The sequence below is a fragment of the Marmota marmota genome, unplaced genomic scaffold (genome assembly GCF_001458135.2).
Source record: "Marmota marmota marmota unplaced genomic scaffold, marMar, whole genome shotgun sequence".
Taxonomy (NCBI): domain Eukaryota; kingdom Metazoa; phylum Chordata; class Mammalia; order Rodentia; family Sciuridae; genus Marmota; species Marmota marmota.
In genome coordinates, this window is record NW_025999960.1 from 14,756,527 (window position 1) to 14,782,272 (window position 25,746).

Consider the following 25,746-nt stretch of genomic DNA (forward strand, 5'->3'; position numbering starts at 1 on the left):
TGTGTGTGTGTGTGTGTGTGTGTGTGTGTGTATATATATATATATATATATATATATATATATATATATATATATATATATATATATATATTTAAAAATAAATAAAATAAAATTATGGCCAGGCATGCTGGTGCACACCTGTAATCCCAGAAGCTTGAGAGGATAAGGCAGGAGAATCGCAAGTTCAAAGCCAGCCTCAGGAACTTAACAAGGCCCTAAGTAACTCGGTGAGAACCTGTCTCTAAATAAAATACAAAAAAAGGGCTGGGGATGTGGCTCAGTGCTTAAGTGGCCCTGGATTCACTCCGCTGTGCAAAAAAAAAAAAAAATATATATATATATATATATATACACACACACACACACACACACACACACACATACACACACACACTTATGAATCATGTTGATATTGCTTGCTAAGTGGCTTAATGTTGCAATCATCTGTTAGAGCTATAATTTTTTGTTTGTTTGTTTAGAAGTTGTTCTTCCAAGTATTCATTCAAGAATACAGAATGAGGTTTTTTTCCTCCTAACTACAACATCCTTTATTCTACCAGGTTCACTGTAATGGCCAAAGCTTAGGTCTTTCCAATGGACTCGAATCCCTATGGGATCTTATACAGTAAGAACATAATGCCATTAAAACTGAAATAAAACGGTAATGATATCAATAAAATGACAGTTAAAGACTAAGGACTAATTTGCTGACATGGTACATATAAACAACAATCAGATGAACGTTTTATCATTAACATTTATTGATGGGATGGATAAATACAGATTGAGAAACATACTTGACAGCAAGTTATCAAACTGATAGCCAGACTATAAAATGTATACAACATCCTTCTTTAATTTTTTTTTAAATTTTCTGAATTTTTTACAAAGAGCCCTTATGATAATGGTCACTTACATCCTATCATTCACATAACAGCAGTAGAGATCCCAAGGGTAGCATCCAAAACTGAGGTCCCCTAAGGAGGACAGAGGCAACAGCAGAATAATATGCTGAGAAAGGACTCTTAAGAGCAATACAAAGAAAGAGAGAAAATTCTCACCACAAAATTGTACCTGAGTGACATAAATTGGTAAAGTGTTTTTTGTTTTCTTTTTCCTTTCGCTCTTTGGTCTCGTAAGAAAACGGACAGTTTTAAGTGTGTAAAGTAGGGTGGGAAAAGGTCAACTTCAAGCTCAAAAACAGGTTAAGTCTAAGTTAGGCTGCTGCATTCTTTGGGTGCTTAAGCCATACAGCACTTTCACTTTGTAACCAATTCCATTATGATCAACAACTAATCAGGTCCTCAGTTGCACTGAAGAGTTCCCGATTACCTGATGGAGATAATACTCACTCTGGCTTCAATTAGCATGCTGTCAAGCATCCCTCTCCATGCTTAACATGGCAACACAAAACCCAAGTTTATTTTCATTCAACCACAAATACACACTCATCAAGGGAAAGGAGACACTGCTTTTTAGTAAACATTCTTTTTCTTTTCCTCCCCTTTCCAACACCACGTTCATACAAAAACTTTAGAAACATTAAAATGGAGAGCTCTCCCACTTAAAAGTTAATTATGATTCCAGACTATCAGGTAAGATTACAGTACCGTGCTTGCTTCAAACTCACATCCAGAGAGGTATAGAAAACAAAACTTAACAGTGTGGTGCAAAAAGAACATTTCCTAATTCATCAGGAGCCAAAACTCAGTTAAAAGTTGGATGATAACAAGCAAGAACATGAAACATTTGGGGAGGTATTAGTCACTGAAAGCATGGTGGGATGACAGAAGACCATTTCTCACAATTCAGATGGGTTGCATAGACTGCTTAAATTATCCCAAACCCAAGAGAAGAAAATTTGCATTCCAACTTCAAGATGTTCTAGCTTCTCTCTTTTCCTAGCACTAGCATCAAAATAACTAATCAAAGTTAAATTTTTAAATTAATCAGTTCCAAAAATAAAGGAAAACAGGTGTTTAAAATCCAATCATACCAGGATAGTTAGGGACCCTCAAATTGCCTTTTCCAAAAAGCAAGTTATGAGGGGTATGCATTATCAGTATGAGGAATTAGGTTTCCATAGGCTTAAAAAAACCTGGCAGTGATGATACCATGATTTTATTTCAATATCTGAATCCACTGCTGTATGCAACTGGATATTTTAAGTTGTCCTATCAACACTGAAGTCCATAATACAAAATTACATAGGATACACTAAATCAAAACACTAAATTGATTTAAAAGAAAAAGGAAGCTAAGAGTCTCATATGGGAACATTGATTAATGAGTGGGAAGACTAGACTAATACCTAAGTATTTTCTTAACCCAAAAAGCATAACTGATGCCTCTGAAGACCATGTTGACTTTAGATTAATACTTCACTAGAGTTTAGCCAAGAGCAACACAGGTATTGGATTAAAAGCCCTAAGGACAATCCACAGGTATTTTGTTTATGTAAAGTTTTGGGAATTACTTTTACAGAACTTGAAGCTCCAGGCCTGCTGACCACCATTACCTATCCTTGACAGTCTAGATTAAAAGAAACAAAAAGTCATGTTTACTAGACTAACTTTGGATATACAAACCCCATTTCTCACCCTTTGAAGGCGTGAGGGTAGAGAAGACACACAGAAATTACACAACCCTTAGAAAACTTAAGTTTGTAGAATTTGGACAATATGCATATTAGCTGACAGGCACATCTGTTAACCCAAAGATAATGCATCAGCTTCATGCAGAGTCCATAAGACGGTTCAGAATATATGCATAGATCTAAAAACAGATACTGTAGGTATCTTAAGACAGTACCAGGAGGCATAAATATAGAGAGGTCTCTAACCTGACTTATATCAGCAAAGATCTACTAGTGCAAAGGCCAGACTCCACAGCATAAAGCAACTCTTTAGGTGGTTCATTCCTAGCAAGTTCTAAGGAACTTAACTACAGTACTGCCATGGAGAACTGTTATGACATCAAGTGGATATGTGCTTCTGGTAAGGGACTGCATGTGATTAGAAAATGTGACATTAATTAAGAGTAATTAAAAGCTAGAGAGACACTTTCACAATCAAATCAGTGATCATCAATTCCACAAAGATACAGATACAAACTAAATGGCATATTCCCTTTTGGAGAGGTCTGGATAGAAGCAGACTCCACCAAACAAAATCTAAACAAACACAAAATCTAAATTTAGTAAACACAACCACACATCTACCAATTATCTAGCACAACACAAAATATGAAGAAAGAGGAAATTGTCATCTAGAAAAGTTAAGTGACATTCCAAGAAGTATTACTGGTTTACAGGTCAACAAAGAGCTCCTTATTTTACACAGCATAGGCAGGCACTCTAGATAATCCAAATATGCATTGATACAGGACTCTGTTTCATTCACCTTCAGTTCAGGTTTATGCTTTCCTACATAGTCCTTCCTATATCAGGCCAGTACACCATCAATGCTAACTGCCCCAGTTTCCCCCCCAATCCATTCATGGCATACAACAGCACATATATAACTCCTGTCTCCCTATGACTTGCAATGAAAAGAATGAGACTTCTCCCCTAAATACTATTTGGCATGATGGAAGTTGCATTAAAAAAGATAAATTCAAACTGCACCATCCTTCCCATAACAAAAATGCCACAAAGACCAAATGACACACCAAACGATCTGAATTATGTGGCATTTTCAGTCCTTCCACATCAAAATGTTCAATCCTAATATATGTGATAATCAAGCACCCATGACAGGAATCCTGATTTTTTTTTTTTTTTTTTTTTTTAGGGACTCTTAGAACTCTCCTTAGGAACCTCCATCTAGAATCTAAAGATGGACAATCTATACATAACAGTATTTGCTGGCAAGTACTGCTCACTCTCGCGACACCAGTACTGTTAAATTCACAAGCTCCAATCTGAAGTCATATAGGCTGCAAACACAAGGATGCAGCTGTTTCCCTTCAGATATACAGATAAAAAAGCAAGTCTTACATTCATAATGTAATTTAAAATACAATGTCCTAAGAATTTCAAATCACAATTTCATTGTTTTTAGTATCCTTTAGCTCCAAGTCTTCTACGAAAACTATTGTCACATAAGTCTGGGCTTTCATAAGCAGGATATATATAGCACATCTCCTTCCCTTCAGAGACCCTGAGAACACTCTCATCTGAACACTTTCCCAAAGCCTAATTGAAAAAAAGACATACCCAATTCTGTAGGACAGAAGCTGGCCTTGCTCTCTAACCCTTCTTCCTCAACCCCACCTCTGTTCTGCATTAAAAAGAACAAAGCTGTAAAAAGGAAGTTTGATAATGGAGTTGAGAATCAGGTCATTGGCTGCGCTTGCCCAAACTAGAAATTACAGTGCTACTCCTCAATCACAACATAAAGGAGGAAATACATGCCTCTTCCTTCATGTTCTCAAGGCCAACCATGTTCTCTCTAGTAGACTATTGGGAAGTGAAAATGATAAAGGACAGCGAGGGAAAGATAAAAACATGATTTTTTTTTAAACACACACACTTAAAAAACACCCACACACCCACACTTACATACACACTTAAAGGTCTCAACACTTCAAGTGGCCTGAGCCTATTTCAGAACTCTTGGCCAAGAGCCTACCCTCCCACCCACCCTGCACACATTCCCACCCTCCAATCCCACCCACCCTGTCATTGCTATGTACCTCATACACACAGCAAAATTCTTATCCCCTTCCCAATTATATAAAAAAACTAAACAGATAACTTACTTTCTTTAAATTATTTTTTAAAGTCTCTTAAAAGATTTTGACGTTTAAATACTTCCTCTCTTCTGATATATTAAACATCAAAAGAACCCACAATTACTTGATAAAACAAACCCTTCCATGGTTCAGTTCTGGCAAGAAGAGGGAAGATAACTACCCCAATCAACCTAATTAGGAAGTGGAGAGGCCTAGAGAAAGTGTTCTTAATCTTTCACAGCTTCAACACATTCCCACCTCTCTAATACCAGTAAAAACTATAAAATAGTTAAATGTATGAGGCAGCAGATATAATAACCAAGGCCCTCCACCACCCTCCCACCTATGTCTCAACATCAACTTATTCCCTAGTCCAAGAAGAGGGACATATTTCATAAGGGAATCATTTTTCTCAGTCCAATATCAGTAGTCAAAAAAAAAAAAAAGCGCATGTTTTTTAGAGAAGTTTTTTTTCTCCCCCTCTTTTTTTTTTCTTTCTTTTTTTTTTTTTTTACTTAGGAAGGGGTGGAAGTGGTGGAGGAGGTTCTGATGGTAGAGGCGGTGGCCGGGGTTTGTCTGCATTGCCAGATCTGGAGGACATTCCACTAGCCCGTGGATTGAGATATTCACCATAAGAATGAACAAATTCAAATGCAGGGGGCTGAGTGGGTTGAACACCTTGGGCACTGAGCAGGGAGTGAAGCATATTCACAGTATCTTGATAGTCTATTGACTGGGTTGTGTTGTGACCATTGGCCCCAGTGGGACCTTTATCCAGTTTCATATGAGGAACTCGAGTTTTACAGCTAGGCTGTGAAAAGGGAAGGCCACTTGTGTCTGAGCTATGCCCAGGCAACTGGGCCATCGTAGGAAGAGGAGGGAAGGAGAAATTTAAGGAAGAGGATTTAGTACTCTTGGCAATCTTGGCTGGATGATCAAATACTGCCCCTCCAGTCTCTTCAGGGGGACCTCTTTTACGAGTGGAACTCGAAGATGAGAAAGAACTAGACAAGCTATAGGTTTTATGTGCTAACGTGCTTGCCTGGCTGCTATGTTTTAGATCACCTGGACGTTTGTTACCAGTAGCAGCTGGAAGCTGTGAGTAAGAGTGCTTGTGTGAGTGGTGATTATGATGATGATGGTGATTAGATAGGTGAGTCTTGTGCTTGTCTTTGTGTTCCCGGCTCTTTGTGACACTGTCCTCTACAGAATTATGCTTGTCAGCTGCATGGACTTTAATGCGCATTTTTATCTCCTCTGGTTTTGAAGAGGTAGCTTTATCGCCACCAGTCACTGGAAGTCTCATTTTGAGAGATGATTTGTCAGCCTTATCTAGAAAAGGCCGCTCAGGGTTTTCTGAGCCCTCTAAGGGCATCTTCAGAATGACTGAAGAATGGCTATCATGGTGAGACAGGAGATTCTGGGCAGCATATGCATACTGTGACTTCACATTGGCCTCTGTGTTCTCCAGTTGCCTCTTCTGGGCAGCCAACTCTTCTGCATGCTTTGCACGATATTCTTTCAGGGAGACTTTAGTTGATGGCACACTCTTAGTACTCTGCTTCTGGGAAATAAATGCATTTGAACCATCCTGCTGCAAGGAATGATCGACTCCTATAAGTGCTAAATTCTCATTAGTCCGATGACCCTGAGCAGGTTCTAGTTTAAAAGGAGGTTGGGAGGATATCCAACGTTCACCCTGCAACATCTCCACATTGGTTAAGTTGCTTGATGACTCTTCAGAGACTGGAAGAGAAGGCACTGCACTCGTAGTAGATGAAGTTGACATGCTCATTAAACCCGCAATAGTTGTATCGGAAGAGCTCTGGGAAATCATATTGAGAATTGTCTGCTCTGAAGTGTTTTCATCTGCTCCTCGGTCATCTGCTTTTGATTTCCTGGCAGCCTGACATGCCTAAATGAAGCAAATAACATCATCTCATGTAATTTATTAAATTAAAATCCAGTAAGATGAGTAGATTGTACTTACTCAGGATAAGTCAAAACAAGCAGGAAGCTGCCCTAACATGAGAGCAAATAAATATATAATCCTCATAAAGGAATTTAAAACTGTCAATCAAGTCATACTAATTTTACAAGGCAACAGCAACAAAAAATTGTGCTAAACTAAAAATCACTCATAAACATTAAGTATGTTTGCTTGTGACTATAGTTAGTCCTTAAATTCTAGAAATTAAAGTGAAAGATGAACTATATGTTCTGAAGCCTACTTCTGCATTTTTTTTCCTTTGGGTGGGGGTGGTTTACCAGGAATTGAACCCAGGAGTATCTTACCCTGAGCTACGTCTCCAGTCCTTTGTATTTTCAGACAGTCTTGCTTAGGACCTCGTGAGGTTGCTGAGGTAGGCTTCAAGTTGCAATCCTCATGCCTCAGCCTCCCCAATCAGGGATTACACGTATGCACCACTGTGTCCAGCTCTCAACCCTACTTCTAACCCTAAGCTTCTAGGAGGCTAACATTCTCTGCAACTCACTCAACTTAGGAGAATGTAATTATACTTATCAGTATGGATTTATGAGAAATGAGGGAAACTTTCTGGCATTGAGGATCAAACCCAGGGCCTGATACATGACAATGACAAGCATGTGCTCTACCACAAAGCTAAGTCCCTAGCCCAAAGGAAAACGTTTTCAAACACACTGTACGGGGGTTGGGGGGACGGGGGAGGAATGATTCCATTATTCCTAAGTAAGACTTTGAAAAATATCTAAAATGTAACTTTAGGCTGCAATCTATGTGAAAAATTCTAAAACCCATTTTAAAAGTAGTTAATATGAAAGTTTCAACAAAGATTCAAGGATAAAATTATGACACCATTTCTAACCTTTCATTGTTGTTTAGTATCAAGGGATTGAACACAGGGGTGCTTAATCTTGAGCCAAATCCCCAGTACTTTTTATTTTTTATTTTGAGATGGGGCCTCACTAAATTGCTGAGCCTGCCTCAGTCCCCTGAATTGCTGGAATTATAGGCGTGTGCCACACCCAGCTTATCAGCTCTACCTTTTTAACTCTACATCTTGCCTCTACTAGGAGCCAATACTCTCAGAGAAGCCATCTTTTCTTCCCTAACAGTCTCCACATAGAAAATATTTAACCAATGTAGCTTACTGAATAATCATTATCAGAAGTATTACATACACAAAGCAAAACCTGCTATCACCTATAACTACAGACTTCTGGCCAGTATCCAAGCTATGAAGTCATAATTACTGCATAACTATGAAAAGGGAAATTCCAAACCAGGACACAAATCCAATTCTGGTATATTCCCTGATATAGTCCAAAAAAAAAAAAAAAAAAAAAGGAACAATTGATAGCAATGATTCTTACCCTCCAATTCCGAATGCGTTTGAGCCTGCTGGGAGTTTTCTCCAGAATCTGTAGAAATTCATGTGTCAATTCTACAAATAAAACATTCAAAAAAGACTGAGAGAGATAATAAAACAAGAATAACCTCAACCAACTTAACTCACTATTTTCATCCGAATAAAGTCACCTTTGGCCAGATATGTGGCAGATCAAGAGCAAGTGCTTTTCAAGGTCCCTTACTCTAAAACTTACCATCTAAAAGTTCCAAGGTCACAGTGGCGTCAACATATTCCCACCAGTGCTTCCCGTCAGTTGAGACTGGGATCTCCCAGTTGGACCACTTGCAAGCCAGATGGATGCAGACACAGGCCACCACAGGAGGTGTGTACTGCAGGCTAAATGTGGTCAAATGCAGGCTGACATCAGAGGGAAGGAAACAGAGAGTGTCATGAGCTCTCAATTCTCAACCCAAAGCTAAAACTCTCCATTATTAGAAGAAAAAAAAAAAATCTAAAAATACACAGGAGAGAGAGGGCAAGAACTATCCTATGCTCTGATTCAGCACTCAATATAATGATTTTCTGTTAACCCACTGTGCAGGCTAACAACATTTCTAAATTTCTATTCCACTTATAATTCAATCCATACCCTGACTAGGGACTCAAAAAAAAAAAAAAATTACATATCCATGTTTTTTAAAAATATTAACTTCTGGACCAGTATCAAAGCTCAGAAGTAAATCTTTATTACCTATTACCTGGAGAATAAGCTCAGAACTTAAGGAAAATTTTAGGGTTTTTGTATTTAATCCCTAATCAAATACTAAGGAAATACCCTAAAAATCATCTTCTCTTTGTCAATCATAGTTCTGGACTATTTAAAATAATGAACAGACAGGGGATGAGCTGTAGCTCAGTGGCACAGCACTTGCTTAGCATGTGTGAGCCACCAGATTCAATCCTCAGCACTACATAAAATAAGTAAATAAATAAATAAACAAATAAAATAAAGGTATGCTGTCCATCTACAGCTACAAAAAATTTAAAAAATAAAAATAAGGAACAGACCACAAGCCAGGCATGGTGGTGCATGCCTGTAATCCCAGCAACTTGGAAGGCTGAGGCAGGACAATTACAAGTTTAAGGTCAGCCTCAGCAACTCAGCTGAGGTGCTAAACAACTTACCAAGACTCTGTCTCAGAGTCAAAAACCACTATGGTGGGCTGGGGTTGTGGCTCAGAGGTAGAGAGGGCTCACCCAGCATGTGAGAGGCACTGGGTTCAATCCTCAGCACCATATAAGGTAAAATAGACATTGTGTTCACCTATAACTAAAAAATAAATATTAAAAAATATAACTAATATAAATAAATAAATAAATGGATGGGAGATGTGGCCCAGTGGTAAAGCACTCGGGTTCAATCCCCAGTACTAAAAAAAAAAATCATTCTCAAATGTGAACTTGCGGGCTGGGGTTGTGGCTCAGTGGTAGAGTGCTCATCTAGCATGCACGAGGCACTGGGCTCGATCCTCAGCACCACATAAATGTAAAATAAAGATTTTGTGTCCACCTAAAACTTAAGAATAAATTTTTTTTTTAAAAATGTGAACTTGCTTGATTGATGGTTTATTTCAATAAATTCACACTTAGGTCATAAAACTGAACTTATTAAGAGTATCCTCAATTTTTATGAACAAACATTACTGGAGGATCAGAGATGAAAGCAAGAAAGTCATTTGGTAGTAAAGTTATATACAAATAATTTTTTTAAAAAGAAAGAAAAAAAAATATTGCCAACTCTACACATACACATGTCCATTTGGGCAAAGGAAACATCATTGCAAAATCCTCCAAATTAGATATTTACTCACTACTAATGAGTTCTAAACTCACTGAACTTTCAGAACTGTGCTCTTAGTTATTTTAAAGCAAAGTAACACATGTAGAACAGGCAGGCAATCAAAGAATCACTACTAAATAATCATATCACCTTAGCAAATTAAAAAGCACCATGAAATCTAAGATACAACATTTAAAACTGCAGGAAAAAAAAAACCACATTCACCAGAGAATTATCTATAACACATTGTATCAAAGATTATTTTGAAGCCTGGGTCTTTGGGTTCTGGTTTACTAAGTGGTTCTATATACCCCTCAAAAAGTAACAGTTCCAACCCAAGTAAAAACCAAGTCCCAAAAACAGAAGGGAAAAAATTGAAATATAAAAACCTGTTGGTTGCCATGAAGTAAGATGTCTGAGCTAAGTCCTTGCTTGCTAAAAAAAAAAAAAGGGAAAAGTTATTACTGCCATTTATAATCAACAAATATTTAGTAAGTATTTATATTTGCAAGTTACTGTGTGAAATAGAGTAGTAAATGAGGCAGAAATATCTCATCGCCTGATTCTTATATTCTACTAAAGGAAATAACAAAGGTCGGGGGGGGGGGGGGGAGGCACTGGGGATTAAGCCCAGGTGCTAATATATACTAAACATCTGGCTCAACCAGGTTGATTGAACCTAAGGTCACCTAACTACTGAGTCATATCCCCAGACCTTTTTCTTTTTGATTTTGAGACAAGGTCTCATTAGGTTGCTTACAGCCTGAGCAAGGCTGTGTGCCACCACAATGATTTTTTAATTTTAATTATTTTAATGTTAATAATTATGCTGATTCCAGACCTAGAGACTCAAGCTTTATTCTGCATATTAGGTATTGAGGGTATTTGTTTAAAAATGTAATAAATGAGGGGCTGGGCTTGTAGCTCAGTGGTAGAGCGCTTGTCTAGCATATGTGAAGCACTGGGTTCAATTCTCAGCACTGCGTATAAACAAGTCAAATAAAGGTTCATTGACAACTAAAAAAATATTTTAAAAACTGTAATTAATGAACTTGCTCCCTAGAGTGTGATTCAATATGTCCAAAGAAGGAGACAAGCAATTTTTAATAAGTAACACAGACATTCTGATCCAAGGGATCACTGAGAAACATTAAGCCAGGGGATGAACTAATATGATCTGGCAGCAAGATCAGAATCTAGAAGACCTTGATGAATTTGGGAAGTGACTTTTGCTTAGGGGAAAAAAAAAGTTTTTAATTGAGTAGCCTGTAATTTAATCCCTAGACCTCAAATAGCTTCGATTGTTTAACATAAATGAAATGAAAAACACCACGTTCCCTCTCCTATAAAAAATCTGTCCTGGGGACAAAGCAAATTTTGATCTTTTTTCTTCTTTTGACAGTACTAGAGATTGAATCTGGGGGTGCTTTACATCAGCTATGTCCCCAACTCCTTTTACTTATTTAATTTTGAGACAGGCTCTGGCTAAATTGCCAAGGCTGGTCTTAGACTTGTAATCATCCTGCTCAGCCTCCACAGTAGCTGAGATTACATACATTCTTTTATCTTCTTTAGAATTAAGTCTTTTTAATATTAAATCTGTCTCTGTTTAACCCTATCTTTGCTCATGTGTAATTTTAATGCTTCAAATACAATGTAATCTGGAAAACTTTGGGAATTTTTAATTTAATAATTACATTATTAAAATGTAAAATAAGGCCAATTATCAGTTTGGTCTACAAATCTCTAAAAGGCATTAAATATACAAAGGTGTCCAGATTTTTTTTGGCAATGGATGGTAGGGATCAAATCCAGGGCCACACATGTATTAGGCAAGTGCTCTACACTGAGCTACACCCGATATTCTTGATACTACTATGTAAATGAAATAAAAGAAACTGAGGACTGGGGGTATAGCTCAGTGGTAAACTGTTCGCATAGCATGTGTGAGGCCTTGGGATTGATTTCCTCTGCAAAAAAAATAATCAAATTAATAAAATAAAGAACTAGGTTTTATTCAATTAGAGCCACTATCATTAAACTAGAATAAGAAGAAAAGTCCTACCAAGGGATTGTCATGCATGGAAATAAGTTCAAATAAATTCTACTCAATCATCTGGATGGTCTTTAATCAGCCCTACAATTAAAATAAGATCACCCACTCCCAAGACTTCCTTAAAATTACCATTAGATACTTAGCACTTGGTGACTTTTCAAAATCTCCCCCCAATCTTTGACAAATACCCTCAATGTGTTAACTGTCTCTTAACTGTAAATCATCTAAAAGCAATAATAAGAACCCCAAAAAGGAAAACTCCAAGCCAGGAACAATAATTTTGATTGAAGTCAATTACTTTCAATTCAGCTTCTGGCCAAAGCAGGTATATTACTTACCTCGAACAAGCTGAGTACACTTTACCACATGTGTATGTGGGTGATCAATTGTTAATTCAAAGCCTTCAAGGAAAAAAAAAAAAAATGGTTAAAAAGCTAAAGATACTCAACACATTTGAGATTTCTTTTATCTGAGTCATCATTAAAGGCCACCCTCATTTCTCTCCAAACATTACTGTTCAGAGACTAAGTCAAAATACACAGTACACAGTATATTCTTCTCTAAATATATTATCTCCAAAGCTGTTACACTCTAGCTAGAGTGTACCAATAAGATCTCAAAACCACTGAAGAACCAAAAATCTCTAAACACAAAACATTTTAGGGACAATAGAACATAATATAATCTAGAAGAAGCAGTCACTCGAACTACCTTCTAAAGCTTATTCTTGAAAAAATATTTTAAAAACTATACCTCTCATCTTGGTTTTATTCCATCTCATCATGTTACAATAAATACTGATCATTTTATCCAATTTCAAATGATCTTTACAAAAATTACTTAAGCAGGATCAGTGTGCCTATAAAATTTACTTTTGAATTAAGTTTACTTTCTTAAGTATATAACTAAAATTTTCTAGATATAATAAATACTGAGAAATTGACATGATGTAAATTATTCTGAAAGGATAACTTATTTTTGTGAATTAGATCTTACTTGTTTCTACATTTAAAAGAAAAAATGGGGGAGTGTTAATACTGGAAATTGAACCTCACTGGCCCTTTTCATTTCATTTTTGAGATGGGGTCTCCCTAAGACTAGATTGAAATTTGCAATCTTTCCACCTCAACCACCTGAGTAGCTGAAAGAACTCAAAATGCATAGATACATGTGCAAAAAAAAAACAAAAAACAGTTGTACCAATAACTTTCAAATGCCACTCATGAAATCCTATCCTACCTAAAGATAAGAAAAATGTCTGCCCTAAAGAACAAGAAAAACAAAATCCTTATTTTCATATTTGCTATGCATCATCAGAGTTGCCCACGCAACCATTACGGCTTGAATTCCTCCACTTCCACTGTGCTATGCTGAACACTAGTTACCAATTTTACAAACAAATGCAGTATTTAAATATAATGACTGAATGAAGAGAATAATCGACAGAAGGAAAATTGTTCTTTAGATAGTTTTGCCATTATTTATCAGGTTAAAAACTGCCAAACCCTAAAAAAGGTAAATTAAAAACCCTAGAGTAGGGGAAAAAGGAAAAAAAAAAAAAAACCTTACTGCTATTTCAAAAGTCAACTATACCTATATTCCCTCTTGGTACAGGTAAGGTTCAACTCTAAATTCTACCACCTCTATAATCCAGAAACATATGCAATACTTTGCAAAAATCTTCCCAAGGGATTTTCTTACTGTTTGCTATTTTGTAATTTTTAATATCAAATCATTATTTACACAAATGATTTTTGATTTTTTAAAGGAAAATAAACTTACCTAAAGTTTGCAAAATTATGCTTTCTAAAATCACCAGATCTTGAACTTGTTGCAGGTAAGCCTATAGATGAGAAGTCAAAAATTATTTCCTAAAAAGGCATAATATATCAAGTGTAAACAACTCTATCAATCCCTTCCAGAAAAAAAAAAAAAAAAAAAAAAATGAAAGGCAGAGGTGGAGTTAGGAGGTAGAATAGGAATTGAAATACAGTCCTTATCCCTATATCTAATTGGCACAGATTTTCCTTTATTTAAAAAAAAATAAAATAGCCAGATGTGGTGATGCACACCTGTAATCCCAGCGGCTTGGGAGGCTGATGCAGAAGGATTTCAAATTCAAAGCCAGTCTCAGCAAAAGCAAGGTACTAAGCAATTCAGTGAGACCCTGCCTCTAAATAAAACATAAAACAGGGCTGGGGACGTGACTAAGTGGCTGAGTACCCCTCAGAGTTCAATCCCCAGTCCACCGCCCACCCAAAAAAAGTAAAGCAGATACAAGTAGTAATACTTTACATATGGCTACAGAAAACAGAGAAAGCACCAGATATGGTTCATTTTCAGACTGATTTTTTTTTTTTTTTTTGTAAATCCAGAGATTGAATCCAGGGCACTTACCCAATGAGCCACACCCCAGTCCTTTTTATTTTTTATTTAAAAAACAGGGCCTCTCTCTAAGTTGCCTGACATTTTAAGTTTTAAAATTAAAATGATTTAGACACAAAAAATTAATAACACCACCTTTTTCCAACACCATCAAAATATATTTGCAGAATCCTTTCTACAGAATTGTAAGCATCTCTTTGGGATAATACTAGATTTCTAAAAACTAATACGAGTTCAAAGGAAAAATGAACAAAAAAATTTCAGATTTGTGCCAGACAAAACGATAGCCACTAGCCACATGTGACTATAGAAAACTTGAAACAAAGGTAGTCTAAATTGAAATGTGCCACATTGCTATAAAATAAACAATGGATTTTAAACACTTAATTTTTAAAAAAGAATGTAAAATTTAGTAACTTTTAAATAATATATGCTAAAATGAAAATATTTTAGATACCTTAAGTTATATAAAATATATTATATTAAAATTATTTTTTTAATGAGGATTTATTTTTTATAGTGCTAAGAATAGAATAGAATCCAGGGCCTTATAGATGCTAGGCAAGCACTCTACCACTGAGCTCACAAACCCAGCCTCCAAAATGAGGATTTTTAATAAAATTTAATGAAAACTTAAAATGTTTCAATTTTCACAAATGTGGCTTTCATTTTATTTCTACTGGAAAGCAACAGTCTCTAGGAAAATGAGATCTGGGTCAGGAGTTCTGTAGTTAACTTCCCACTTAGTTCTATGATTTGAAAAAATCTAATAAGGACTGAAACTTTGCTAGTTCTCCTTTCCATATAGTAGAGAAAATATTTTTCCCTCTAACTCTTTCATAAGGGCTGGAGGCTCAGGTAAAAAAATTATGTAAATATACTTTAGAAAAAGGAAAGTGGGGATTTGTGTTTTGTTAACTCAATTACATGAACCAGTAGCATTTACTAGTCTTCAAACCTAAAAAAATCTACAGCAATCACTCTGTAACAAGAGGTACCAGTGTGACCCAAAGAGAAAAATGAAGGCCAGACACTTACATGCAAAACAATTAGGGGGCTGGGGATATTGCTCAATTGGTAGAGTGCTTGCCTGAAATGCATAAGGTCCTGGGTTCAATCCCCAGCACCACAAAAAATTAAAAAAAAGAACATAACTAGGCCAGGTGCTGTACGCCTATAATCCCAGCAACTTGGGAGGCTGAGGAGGAGGATCACAAGTTCAAAGCCAACCTCCAGTATCAAAAGAAAAAAATAACATTTCAAATACAAGTTAAAATTCATCTTCTCGTCTCCTAGGATGCTGCTGCTAATTACAGTTCCATGTATACTCTTCCAGAACTTTATGTTTGTATATATAGCTTTTTGTTTTCTTCCACCCTGACCTTTTTTTTTTTTTTTGGTCCTGGTGATTGAACTCAGGGGCACTTGACCACTGAGCCACATCCCCAGCCCTATTTTGTATTTTATTTAGAGACAGGGTCTCATTGATTTGCTTATTTAGCACCTCGCTGTTGCTGAGGTTGGCTTTGAACTTCAGCCTCCCCAGCCGCTGGGATTACAGGTGTGTGCCACTGTGCCCAGCTTGACTTTCTTAAAAAAGGGAAACTCTTGGTTTTAGAAGTCAACAAACTGGGGAGTACTTAGAGGGCTGACATTCATAGCAGACTGGAGAAAAATTATGGATTTCTGATGTGACATTATTTAAATCTCTTAAAATGAATGCATGGGTCCTCTATGAAATAAATGGATTTTCTTCTGAACAAACTAAACCGGGGCACTTAATCACTGAGCCACATCCCCCAGCCCTTTTATATATTTTATTTAGAGACAGGGTCTCACCATGTTGCTTAGGGCCTCACTAAGTTGCTGAGGCTGGCTATGAAATCGAAATCCTCCTGCCTCAGCCTCCCAAGCCACTGTGGGTTACAGTCGTGCACTACTGAGCCCAGCTAAACTGTTTCTTGAGTGTCTGAATTTTCTATGTGATTTTTACAATTCCCTTTTTTTTAATATTTTATTTTTTAGTTGTAGTTGGACACAATATCTTTATTTTATATATTTATTTTTATTTGATGTTGAGGATCGAACCCAGGGCCTCACACATGCTAGGCGAGCACTCTACTGCTGAGCCACAACCCCAGCCCCTACAATTTCTTTAAAACGACCCAGAGATTTAGTTCATTTTCACACTAAGATTTAAATTAGTCTGAAAAAACTAGCAACAGATCTCATTTATTTTTATTTTTTATTTTTTGGTTGTAGAGGACACAATACCTTTATTTTATTTATTTATTTATTTTTATGTGGTGCTGAGGATCAAACCCAGTTCTAGGCAAGTGCTCCAGCACTGAGCTACAACTGCAGTCCCCAGAACTTATTTCTTTAATGTATCCACAACAAAAATCTATCTATAAGAATGCCTTCAGGGCTGGATATGTACCCCAGTGGTAAAATGCATTAGGCACAGAGTTCAATTTCCAACACCACCAAATAAATAAAAAGGTAGAAAATTAAAATGGGAAAATATTTTGGATATAGTAAGTTAAAAAAAAAAACAACACATAAACCCACATTCAAACTTCACCAAATTAAAGTTATAACACTGTTGCAATCAAAATTAAAAAAAAAAAAAAACGTAATCACTTTCCTACCTCACTCCTAGTATCAGGAAGTGATTCCTGTGGATGGAGACAAGCATGTGCTACCTTGATGACATGTTCCAATTTTTTTGGCTGTTCCTCCACTTTAGCCGCCAGAAACAAAGCTGCAGGAGCCACAGACTAGATAAAAACAATAAATAAATCATACTTATTTATTTCTAGATCAAGGTTGATGAAAAGTCAAGTTAAGTCTCAAATCAAGTTCTTTGCTTCTCCCAACTTCGTTGTTTCATTTACACTTTTCCCCCTAAGTGTAACATCTTTCTCTCTCCTATCCATTAATCCATGTCAACTTTCAAACATCAATACTTCAAACTATGGTTAAAAGTTATTGCTGGGTAAAGCAACTATACATAAACAGCTTCCTAATTAAAAGTGAAATTCTTTACTTTGTATCAAATCATTGTTTTGGGTTTTTTGGGCTTTTTTTGTACCAGGGACTAAATCCAGGGGCACTTAACCACTGAGCCACATCCTCATCCCTTTTTATTTTTTATTTTTTTTTATTTAGAGACAGGGTTTTGCTAAATTGCTTAGAGCCTCACTAAATTGCTGAAGCTAGCTTTGAACTCACTATCCTCCTGCCTCAGCCTCCCAAGCTGCTGGGATTACAGATATGCAACATCATACTTGGCACTCCATGTTTTTTAAACAGTAAATTGAAATATCCAGAAGAGGCAAATCTATAGAAACAAAAATGTTAGTGGATGCCAGGGGTTACAAAGAGAGTAGGAATGAGATATTTCTGGGGTGATGTAAATGTTTTGAAATTACATAATGATAAGGGTTATACAACTTTATGACTATACTAAACACTAGTGAATTGTATACTTTAAAACAATGAATTTTACTGTATGTAAATCACATCATTTACATATATAAATATCAAATCTAAAAAAATACAAAGCCCAGTATATACTCACAAAATTATACAAGAAAGCATCTAGGAAGGAAAAAAACTCAAGCCAATAAACAAGTAGACAACAAACTCAGACACTAAATAATATAAAAAGAACATAGGGGTGTATGGTTCAGTGGCTAAGTCCTTGTCTAGTATTTGTGAGGGCTGCAAAGAAAATTAATTAATTTTAAAATATATCAATGAATCAAAGATTGCAATGGTAAGAACTAAAATTTACCAGGAGTCAAAGAAATGTAATTTTACGGAAATTAAAACATTTCACTTTACTAACTAGAACTGAAACATTCTAATACTTATTTGTATCCCCATTGTTTCCTGTTATATTTTTCTAAATAAAATTTATTCCACACACTCAATTCATAGTAACAATTCTTTTCCTTCTCATTTGTTTCATTTGTATATTGAGCTTGCTACATATGTATTCCTCAGTCCCTTTTTTTAAGTATTTTTTTTTGAGAGAGAGAATTTTAATATTTATTTTTTAATTTTTGGCGGACACAACATCTTTGTTTGTATGTGGTGCTGAGGATCGAACCCGGGCCACACGCATGCCAGGTGAGCGCGATACTGCTTGAGCCATATCCCCAGCCCATTCCTCAGTGCTTAGTAATAAAGAATTAGAAGAAAATGGGCATAAAAGAAAATATGAGTATGAGGGGGCTAGAGATATGAAGTCTCAGAACATGAAGAATTTTTTTTTTTAATATTTTTAGTTGTAGCCAAGCACAGTGGCGCACACCAGTAATCTCACTGGCATAGGAGGCTGAGGCAGGAGGATCATGAGTTCAAAGCCAGCTTCAGCAAAAGCAAGGCACTAAGCAACTCAGTGAGACCCTGTCTCTAAATACAATACAAAATAGGGCTGGAGATGTGGCTCAGTGGTCCAGTGTCCAGTGCCCCTGAGTTCAATCCCTGGTACCCACCCCCCCCAAAAAAAAATACACACACACACACATGTTTTAGTTGCAGATAGATACAATACTTTTATTTTACTTATTTTTATGTGGTGCTGAGGATCGAACCCAGTGCTTCACATGTGCTAGGCAAGCCCTCTACATGTGAGCTACAATTCCAGCCCATGAAGAACATTTGAACACTAAACTGAATAGCTAAATGAAATAGATACTAAAGATCTTTAACAAGAATGACACAAAAGATTTTAGAAAAAATGTGAAATGTAAGAAATATTTAGGAAAATTAGCAGATAGGACTAGAAGGATGAAAAGATGAGAAACATTAAAAGTTAATTTTTAAGAAAGAAGAAAATATAGTAACTCAGGCATTGGAAAATAAAGTTTAGAACAGGCAAAAACAGTAGAAATAAAAAGAAACATAGGCATCACTCTGGAAAAATAGGGCAGCACTAAAAATATTTATGTATTTATATACAGAGAAAAAAAATCTAATGGAATACACATCTCATGGGATCATTTTCGAGTTTGTTTATCAATAATTTTCCCATCAAAGGCAAAGTTTCTCTAAGAGATTCTTATACCAATTTAAGAGTAAAAATTTTTTTCCATTAAAAAATTAGTTATTGGGGGCTGGGTTTGTGGCTCAGTGGTAGAGTGCTTGCTTAGCACGTGTGAGGCACTGGGTTCGATCCTCAGCACCATATAAAAATGAAATAAATATATTGTGTGTCCACCTAGAACTAAATAAATAAATAGTTATTGGAACTGGGGTTGTAGCTTGGCAGTACAGCACTTGCCTAGAGTATGTGAGGCACTGGGTTCAAATCTCAGCACCACATACAAATAAATAAACAAAATAAAGGTCCACTGACAACTAAAAAAATATATATATTTTAAAAAGTTATTGTCTGTCTACTTTGAGCAGGCACTTTAAACAATTAATTTAATTAAACTTAATCAACTATTCTATGAAATAGATACTATCAATGACTATAAACAGGAGAATTCTGAGGCCTATGGTCACTTGCCCAAAGGTTCCACCATTAAGCTTTAATGAGTCAAAATAAGAGTAAAATACATGTAATCAAACTTTTTATACATTAAAAATACAGGGTTGGTTTTTTTGGGTTTTTTGTTTTTGTTTTTTTTTTTTGCCATAATAAAGATTGAACAGGGATTGAACCAGGGCCTCACACAAGCTAGACAAGTGTTCTACCGCTGAGCCACAACTCCAACCAACTTTTCTTTTTTTTAATTTAATTTTATTTATTTGTTTGTTTCTATGTGATGCTGAGGATCGACCACAGGACCACACCAGTCCTAAGCAAGTGCTGTACCACTGAGCCATAACCCCAGCCGCCCCCCCAGCCAACTTTTTGTTGTTATCACTGCTGTTTTGAGTCTCTAGCATGTCCTGAAATATATAAAATATAACATAAACACACAAAATCCACCTATTACTTTTATATTTCACCACTTTTCACGAAAGCATTTAAAATAATATAGAAATTCAATTGATAAGGTTAAATTTCTTCTCTCATAGACAGTAAATAGAGTTCCTGAATTTAAGTGAAGAAAAGTGATTTAACCACCTCTACTAAATAAAATCTATTTCAATTGAAAAGCATTAACACATCTCTACCAATGTGTTAATTACAAAATTTATATAATACAAAAATTAATCAATTTGTATGCTTTAGATTTTTGTGCTTTATTGTATGTAAAACACAATAAAAAATATTCAAAAACAAAATAGCCCGGTACAGTGGTGCCCCTGTAATCCCAGTGCCTAAGGAGGCTGAGACAGAAGGATTACAAGTTCAAAGCCAGCCTCAACAATTTAGTAGGCCCTAAGCAACTTAGCAAGATCCTGTCTCAAAATAAATTTTATTTTTTAAGAGAGAGAGAATTTTAATATTTATTTTTTAGTTTCGGCGGACACAACATCTTTGTTTGTATGTGGTGCTGAGGATTGAACCCAGGCCCCACGCATGCCAGGCGAGCGCGCTACCGCTTGAGCCACATCCCCAGCCCCCAAAATAAAAAATTTTTAAAAAGCAGGGGTCAGGGATGTGGCTCAGTGGTTAAGCACCCCACGTTCAATTCCAAGCAGCAAATCAAAAAAGAACAGAAACAAAAGAAAGGCATGGGCACTAGGATCCAAAACACTATAAAAGAAATACAACAAAATGAGAAAAAAATATTCACATCATCTGACAATAGCTCTAATACTAAAAGAGCTCATATAAAGTAAGAACAAGTTGGACATAATGGAGCACACCTCTAACCCCAGAAACAGGGAAGGCTGACATAGGAGGATGGCAAGTTCAAGGACAGCCTCAGAGCTCAGAGTGTAGCTCAGTGGGAGAGAGCCCCTGGGTTAAATCCCCAGTACCACCAAAAAAAGAGAGATAACACACACCAGAACACTAAAAAAGGGGCAAAGGGTATCAACAGTTTTCCATTCATTTCTTTCTTTCTTTTTTTTTTTTTTTTTAAAGAGAGAGTGAGAGAGAGGGAGAGAGAGAGAGAATTTTAATATTTATTTTTTAGTATTTGGCGGACACAACATCTTTGTTTGTATGTGGTGCTGAGGATCGAACCCGGGCCCCACGCATGCCAGGCGAGCGCGCTACCGCTTGAGCCACATCCCCAGCCCGCATTCATTTATTTCAATATCATGAGAACCAGAACCAAAGGCAAAAGAAGCTCAACTTTATTAATTGAAGAAAGGTAAATTAAGAAAATAATTTCAGGGGCTGGGGTTGTTGCTAAGTGGTACAGAGCTCGTCTAATATGGGTGAGGCAGGGGGTTGGATCCTCAGTACCACATAAAAATAAAGGTATTGTGTCTACCTACAACTAGAAAAATTTTTTTTAAATAATAATAATTTCAGACCCTATCTCTCTCATTCACCAATGTATCCCTTGAACTTGACAAGCAATTAGAACTCAATAAAAATTTCTTAAATTAATGAATATTTGGGGGCTGGGGTTGTGGCTCAGAGGTAGAGAGCTCACCTAGCATATGTGAAGCACTGGGTTCAAACCTCAGCACCATATAAATATAAAATAAAAACACTGTGTCCACCTATAACTAAAAATCAAATATTTTTTAAGAAGTAATGAATATTTGTGGTTAGTTTGAATGTAGAAAAAAGGCCCTTTCCTGAACAGTCCTATCTTTCAAAAATTGTACATATGCATACCTTTGGGCCTAGAAATTCTACCTATTGGAATTTACATTAAAATCTCACATAAGTGTACTTTATAATTGTAAGACCATCCCATGTAACATTTATAATAAATGAGAAACAACCTGAATGTTCACCAATAATGAGCTAAGCTAGTTCAATAAATGACGGTAAGCAAACATTACGAAGCCATTTAAAAAGATGCAAAACTAATGAGCCAGGTACAGTAGCATACATCTATAATCCTAGTTACTTGCTACTTGGAAGGATAAAGCAGGAGTTTAAGGTCAGCATTGGTAATTTAGTGAGACTCTGTCTCAAAGCAAAATATAAAAAGGGCTGGGGATATAGGGTGGGGGTAAAGCATCCCTGGGTTTAATCCCCAGAACAATGTAAAAAGAAAAGGAAAAAAAGGGGGTCTAGGATTGTGGTTCAGTGTTAGAGCACTTGCCCAGTACGTGTGAGGCACTGAGTTCAATAATAAAATATTTGACTCACAAATCCACACAAAGTGCTGATCAAGATTATCCCTATTACCTAGGGAGTTCATTAAACAAATATAGTCTTACCTGCAACAGGGATATCACTATGTATTCACTTCCAAGTCATTTATAATAATGTTATATAAGACCATTTCAGGTAACAAAATTGAAAATAGCACTACTGTATTTACAATTCTGTCCAAGAAAAAAGTTCTTTCATTACTATTATTTTCTTTCTCTTGTTCTTGAGTCATTTCCCCAGTGATTATCACATAATGTAACTTCGCCTCCAACGATCATTCATCAAAATTTTATCAAAAGCGTCTGAAAGAATTTAAATAACTTATATTCATTTGCCTTTCTGACCATATTCATATTTACCTCTTTAAACATTTTACTTAATTTAAGCATGATTTTCTCTTTAATGCTACTTCTCTAACTCAAAACATTAATTTACTAAGTGTTCAATTATCTATTTCTTTATTAAGAATCCACCTACTCTATGGATATACTTACCCTACCAGCAAACTAGACACTTCACAGCAAATTGCAAGGCTGAATTCGGAACAGTAGTTTGACACATAATGAAAGTGATCAATGCTACATACTAAAATTCAACTGCCAATTCAATAGCAAAGACCTACCAAAAAAGGGAGCTGAAATCAATCACAAAAGATTACACCATACAAGAAATTATACTTACATTTCGATGAAACTGTGTAAAAGACTGAATCATGTAGAATCGATGCATGTATACTATAGCTGTGTTGATAGTCAATTGTGAGCTGAAGTATTCAAGTTAAGGTCCAAATCAAGTAGATAGGCAGCATAATTCCCAAAATATAATCTCTCTCCCCCCACAAAGACCAGATGGCCAAGCACAGTCCTAAGTGAAAATCATACTTTCCAAATAAAAAGGAGGTGTTGTTTTCTTTTGCCAAAATTACTAACTGCCTATTGACAGCATAATTCCTTCCACATAAGGGGTATTTAATATAAATTTACTGAATGAACAAACAACAACAAAATAAACTTCTCAGGATGTATGAATCAAGATTTATAACAAAACTAATTTTTAGAACTTTCGGGGGCTAGGGATGTGGCTCAAGCGGTAGCGCGCTCGCCTGGCATGCGTGCGGCCGGGTTCGATCCTCAGAACCACATACACACAAAGATGTTGTGTCTGCCGGGGGGAGAAAAAAAAAAAAAACCTAAAAAATAAATAAATAAAAATTCTCTCTCTCTCTCTCTCTCAAAAAAAAAAAAAATTCTAGAACTTTCGGTCATTTACCTTCTACAAATCCTGTAATGATGATCCGATACCTCAGGTCATCTCTTTAACATGTTTTACTAGGTCTTCCCTAATTTGGCCCCTGGGCATATTTCCACTATCTCTCACCTTTCTTTTTTTTTTTTTTTTTTTTTAATATTTATTTATTTATTTATTTTAGTTTTCCGGCAGGCACAACATCTTTGTTTGTATGTGGTGCTGAGGATCGAACCCGGGCCGCACGCATGCCAGGCGAGCGCGCTACCGCTTGAGCCACATCCCCAGCCCTATCTCTCACCTTTCAATTCCACTTCTCCCTACATTTTCACCTGGTGATCCTGATGGCTAGAAACACTGTGAAATGAATTGATATTCATTTACTAAAAATAAAACATTTTCAAACACTGCACTTGCCTGCACTCTACCTCTGAGCTATATAGAAAAATTTTTAAGTGCTTTACTTCTAAAGATGTCAGCAGGTCTGGGAATGCAGCACATCAGTAGAGCACTTGCCTACTAGCTTGGGTGAAGACCTAGATTTGATCTCTAGCAGCACAAAAAAATAAAGACCTCAGCAGACAATGTGCTCAGTGTGCAGTATAAAGATGACACAGCCCCATAATGGCAACAACCTAAATACTACAAAAGGAATTTTAAGGATACACTGAAATAGAACTGGGGGGTTGGGGGTTTAATTCCACAGACTGGATGCTTAGGAAACAAATTGGCAATAAAGAGGACACCTATTTTGAAGCAAACACATCCTTAAGGCACAAACATCACAGTCTGCAACAAATTTAAGTGAAAGCTGCATAAACAGAAGCTTCACCAAGAAAAAAAAATTAAAGCAGAGTGAAAATAACTTTAAAACTATATTAGTTTTCTCGGCCACAAAATGAGTAAATTTTCTGACAAATAAAAATAAATTGCCTGATCTTTGAAACATGACGAAAACGAATACTCGCCAGTACCCTGAGTAACTTAAGGGCACAACATTTGGTAAACTAAACATTAGATCCATAGGTCTACATCTCTCCAAACCTAAATTGACTTTTCTAACTTTGAAATTCTATAACACTCTAGCAAACAACTACTATTTGAACGTCTGAATGCTAAGCATTTTGGGGGGCACAGAATCAAATGCAAGAGGTGTCCATTTTACAGGCAAGACAGCCAAGAACTTAACAGGTTATTTGCATAGCTATGAAGTAGGAGGAACGGATTTTGAACCAACGATGGGACCCTGCCTAGTTCAGCTTTGTCCCGAAACTATTTTTTACACACTAAGTTTGGGGGGCAGACGTCAACAGTGAAACTTCTACCAGACTCCTAAGACACAGAAGAAAGGAGAATCTCAAAGTCACGAAACCAGGTCAGAACACAGTGAAGAAGGCCTAAGAAGGATCGGCTAAAACACAAAGCCAGGAAAAGATACGAATTCCCGGCAAGGTTGGTGGCACGGGTGAGCGAGCGGGAAATTGACTCCGCCTCGCTTCCCTCGCATGAACAGCTTCGGTCTGCCCCATCGTGGGCTCTCCCCACTAGACATCCAGCTTCTGCCGACCTTCTTACCCCCTTCCTTCCCCGCCAGAGCCTGAGGCCTGAATGCCGGGACAGTGCAGAACCGACTCCAAGGCCGAAGGCCTAGGCCACAAGGATACACGTTAAGACGTTGTCCCATGTCCTGAAGAAGATTGGCCGCCTGCTGGCGATAAGAAAGTTCTTTATCTGGGTCCAGGCCAAAACGACGGGATGGGCTATTTTCCAGCTGTTCTCGAGTAAAATACCACCGTTTGTTGTTGTTCTTCCTCTCTCCCTCCATAGCGCTTCAACTAAAAGGCAGCGGCGGAGGCTGCAAGCACTTCCCAGCGTCACCTCAGGGGCGACACACATCCGCTGTGCGGAGACAACTGCGACGTGACGAACTTCCGCTACGAATCGACCGCCAGGTCTGACA

At 36.8% G+C, this 25,746-nt stretch overlaps 1 protein-coding gene across 1 annotated transcript; it reads right to left on the reverse strand.

The window, feature by feature from the left end:
* Positions 1 to 5,030: 5,030 nt before the first annotated feature.
* Positions 5,031 to 25,643, reverse strand: Ccnt1 (cyclin T1). The gene is made up of 9 exons (XM_015493288.2): positions 25,451 to 25,643; positions 23,223 to 23,304; positions 16,999 to 17,127; positions 13,745 to 13,805; positions 12,301 to 12,363; positions 10,296 to 10,341; positions 8,320 to 8,483; positions 8,089 to 8,159; positions 5,031 to 6,649 (listed from the first exon to the last, which is right to left on the reverse strand). Exons 1-9 carry the CDS (start codon positions 25,609 to 25,611, stop codon positions 5,246 to 5,248), a joined length of 2,181 nt encoding a protein of 726 aa, XP_015348774.1. The 5' UTR covers positions 25,612 to 25,643; the 3' UTR covers positions 5,031 to 5,245.
* Between the last annotated feature and the right edge of the window lie 103 nt (positions 25,644 to 25,746).

What these genes read in the sequence shown, in the direction of transcription:
- Ccnt1 (XM_015493288.2), bottom strand. Translation starts at nt 25,611, where the DNA reads ATGGAGGGAGAGAGGAAGAACAACAACAAACGGTGGTATTTTACTCGA. An exon ending in GTGTACTCAGCTTGTTCGAG is followed by an intron (nt 10,342 to 12,300) that starts GTAAGTAATATA and finishes TTTTTTTTTTAG; the next exon opens with CAAGCAAGGACTTAGCTCAG. An exon ending in TACTTCATGGCAACCAACAG is followed by an intron (nt 8,484 to 10,295) that starts GTTTTTATATTT and finishes CTCTGATGTCAG; the next exon opens with CCTGCATTTGACCACATTTA.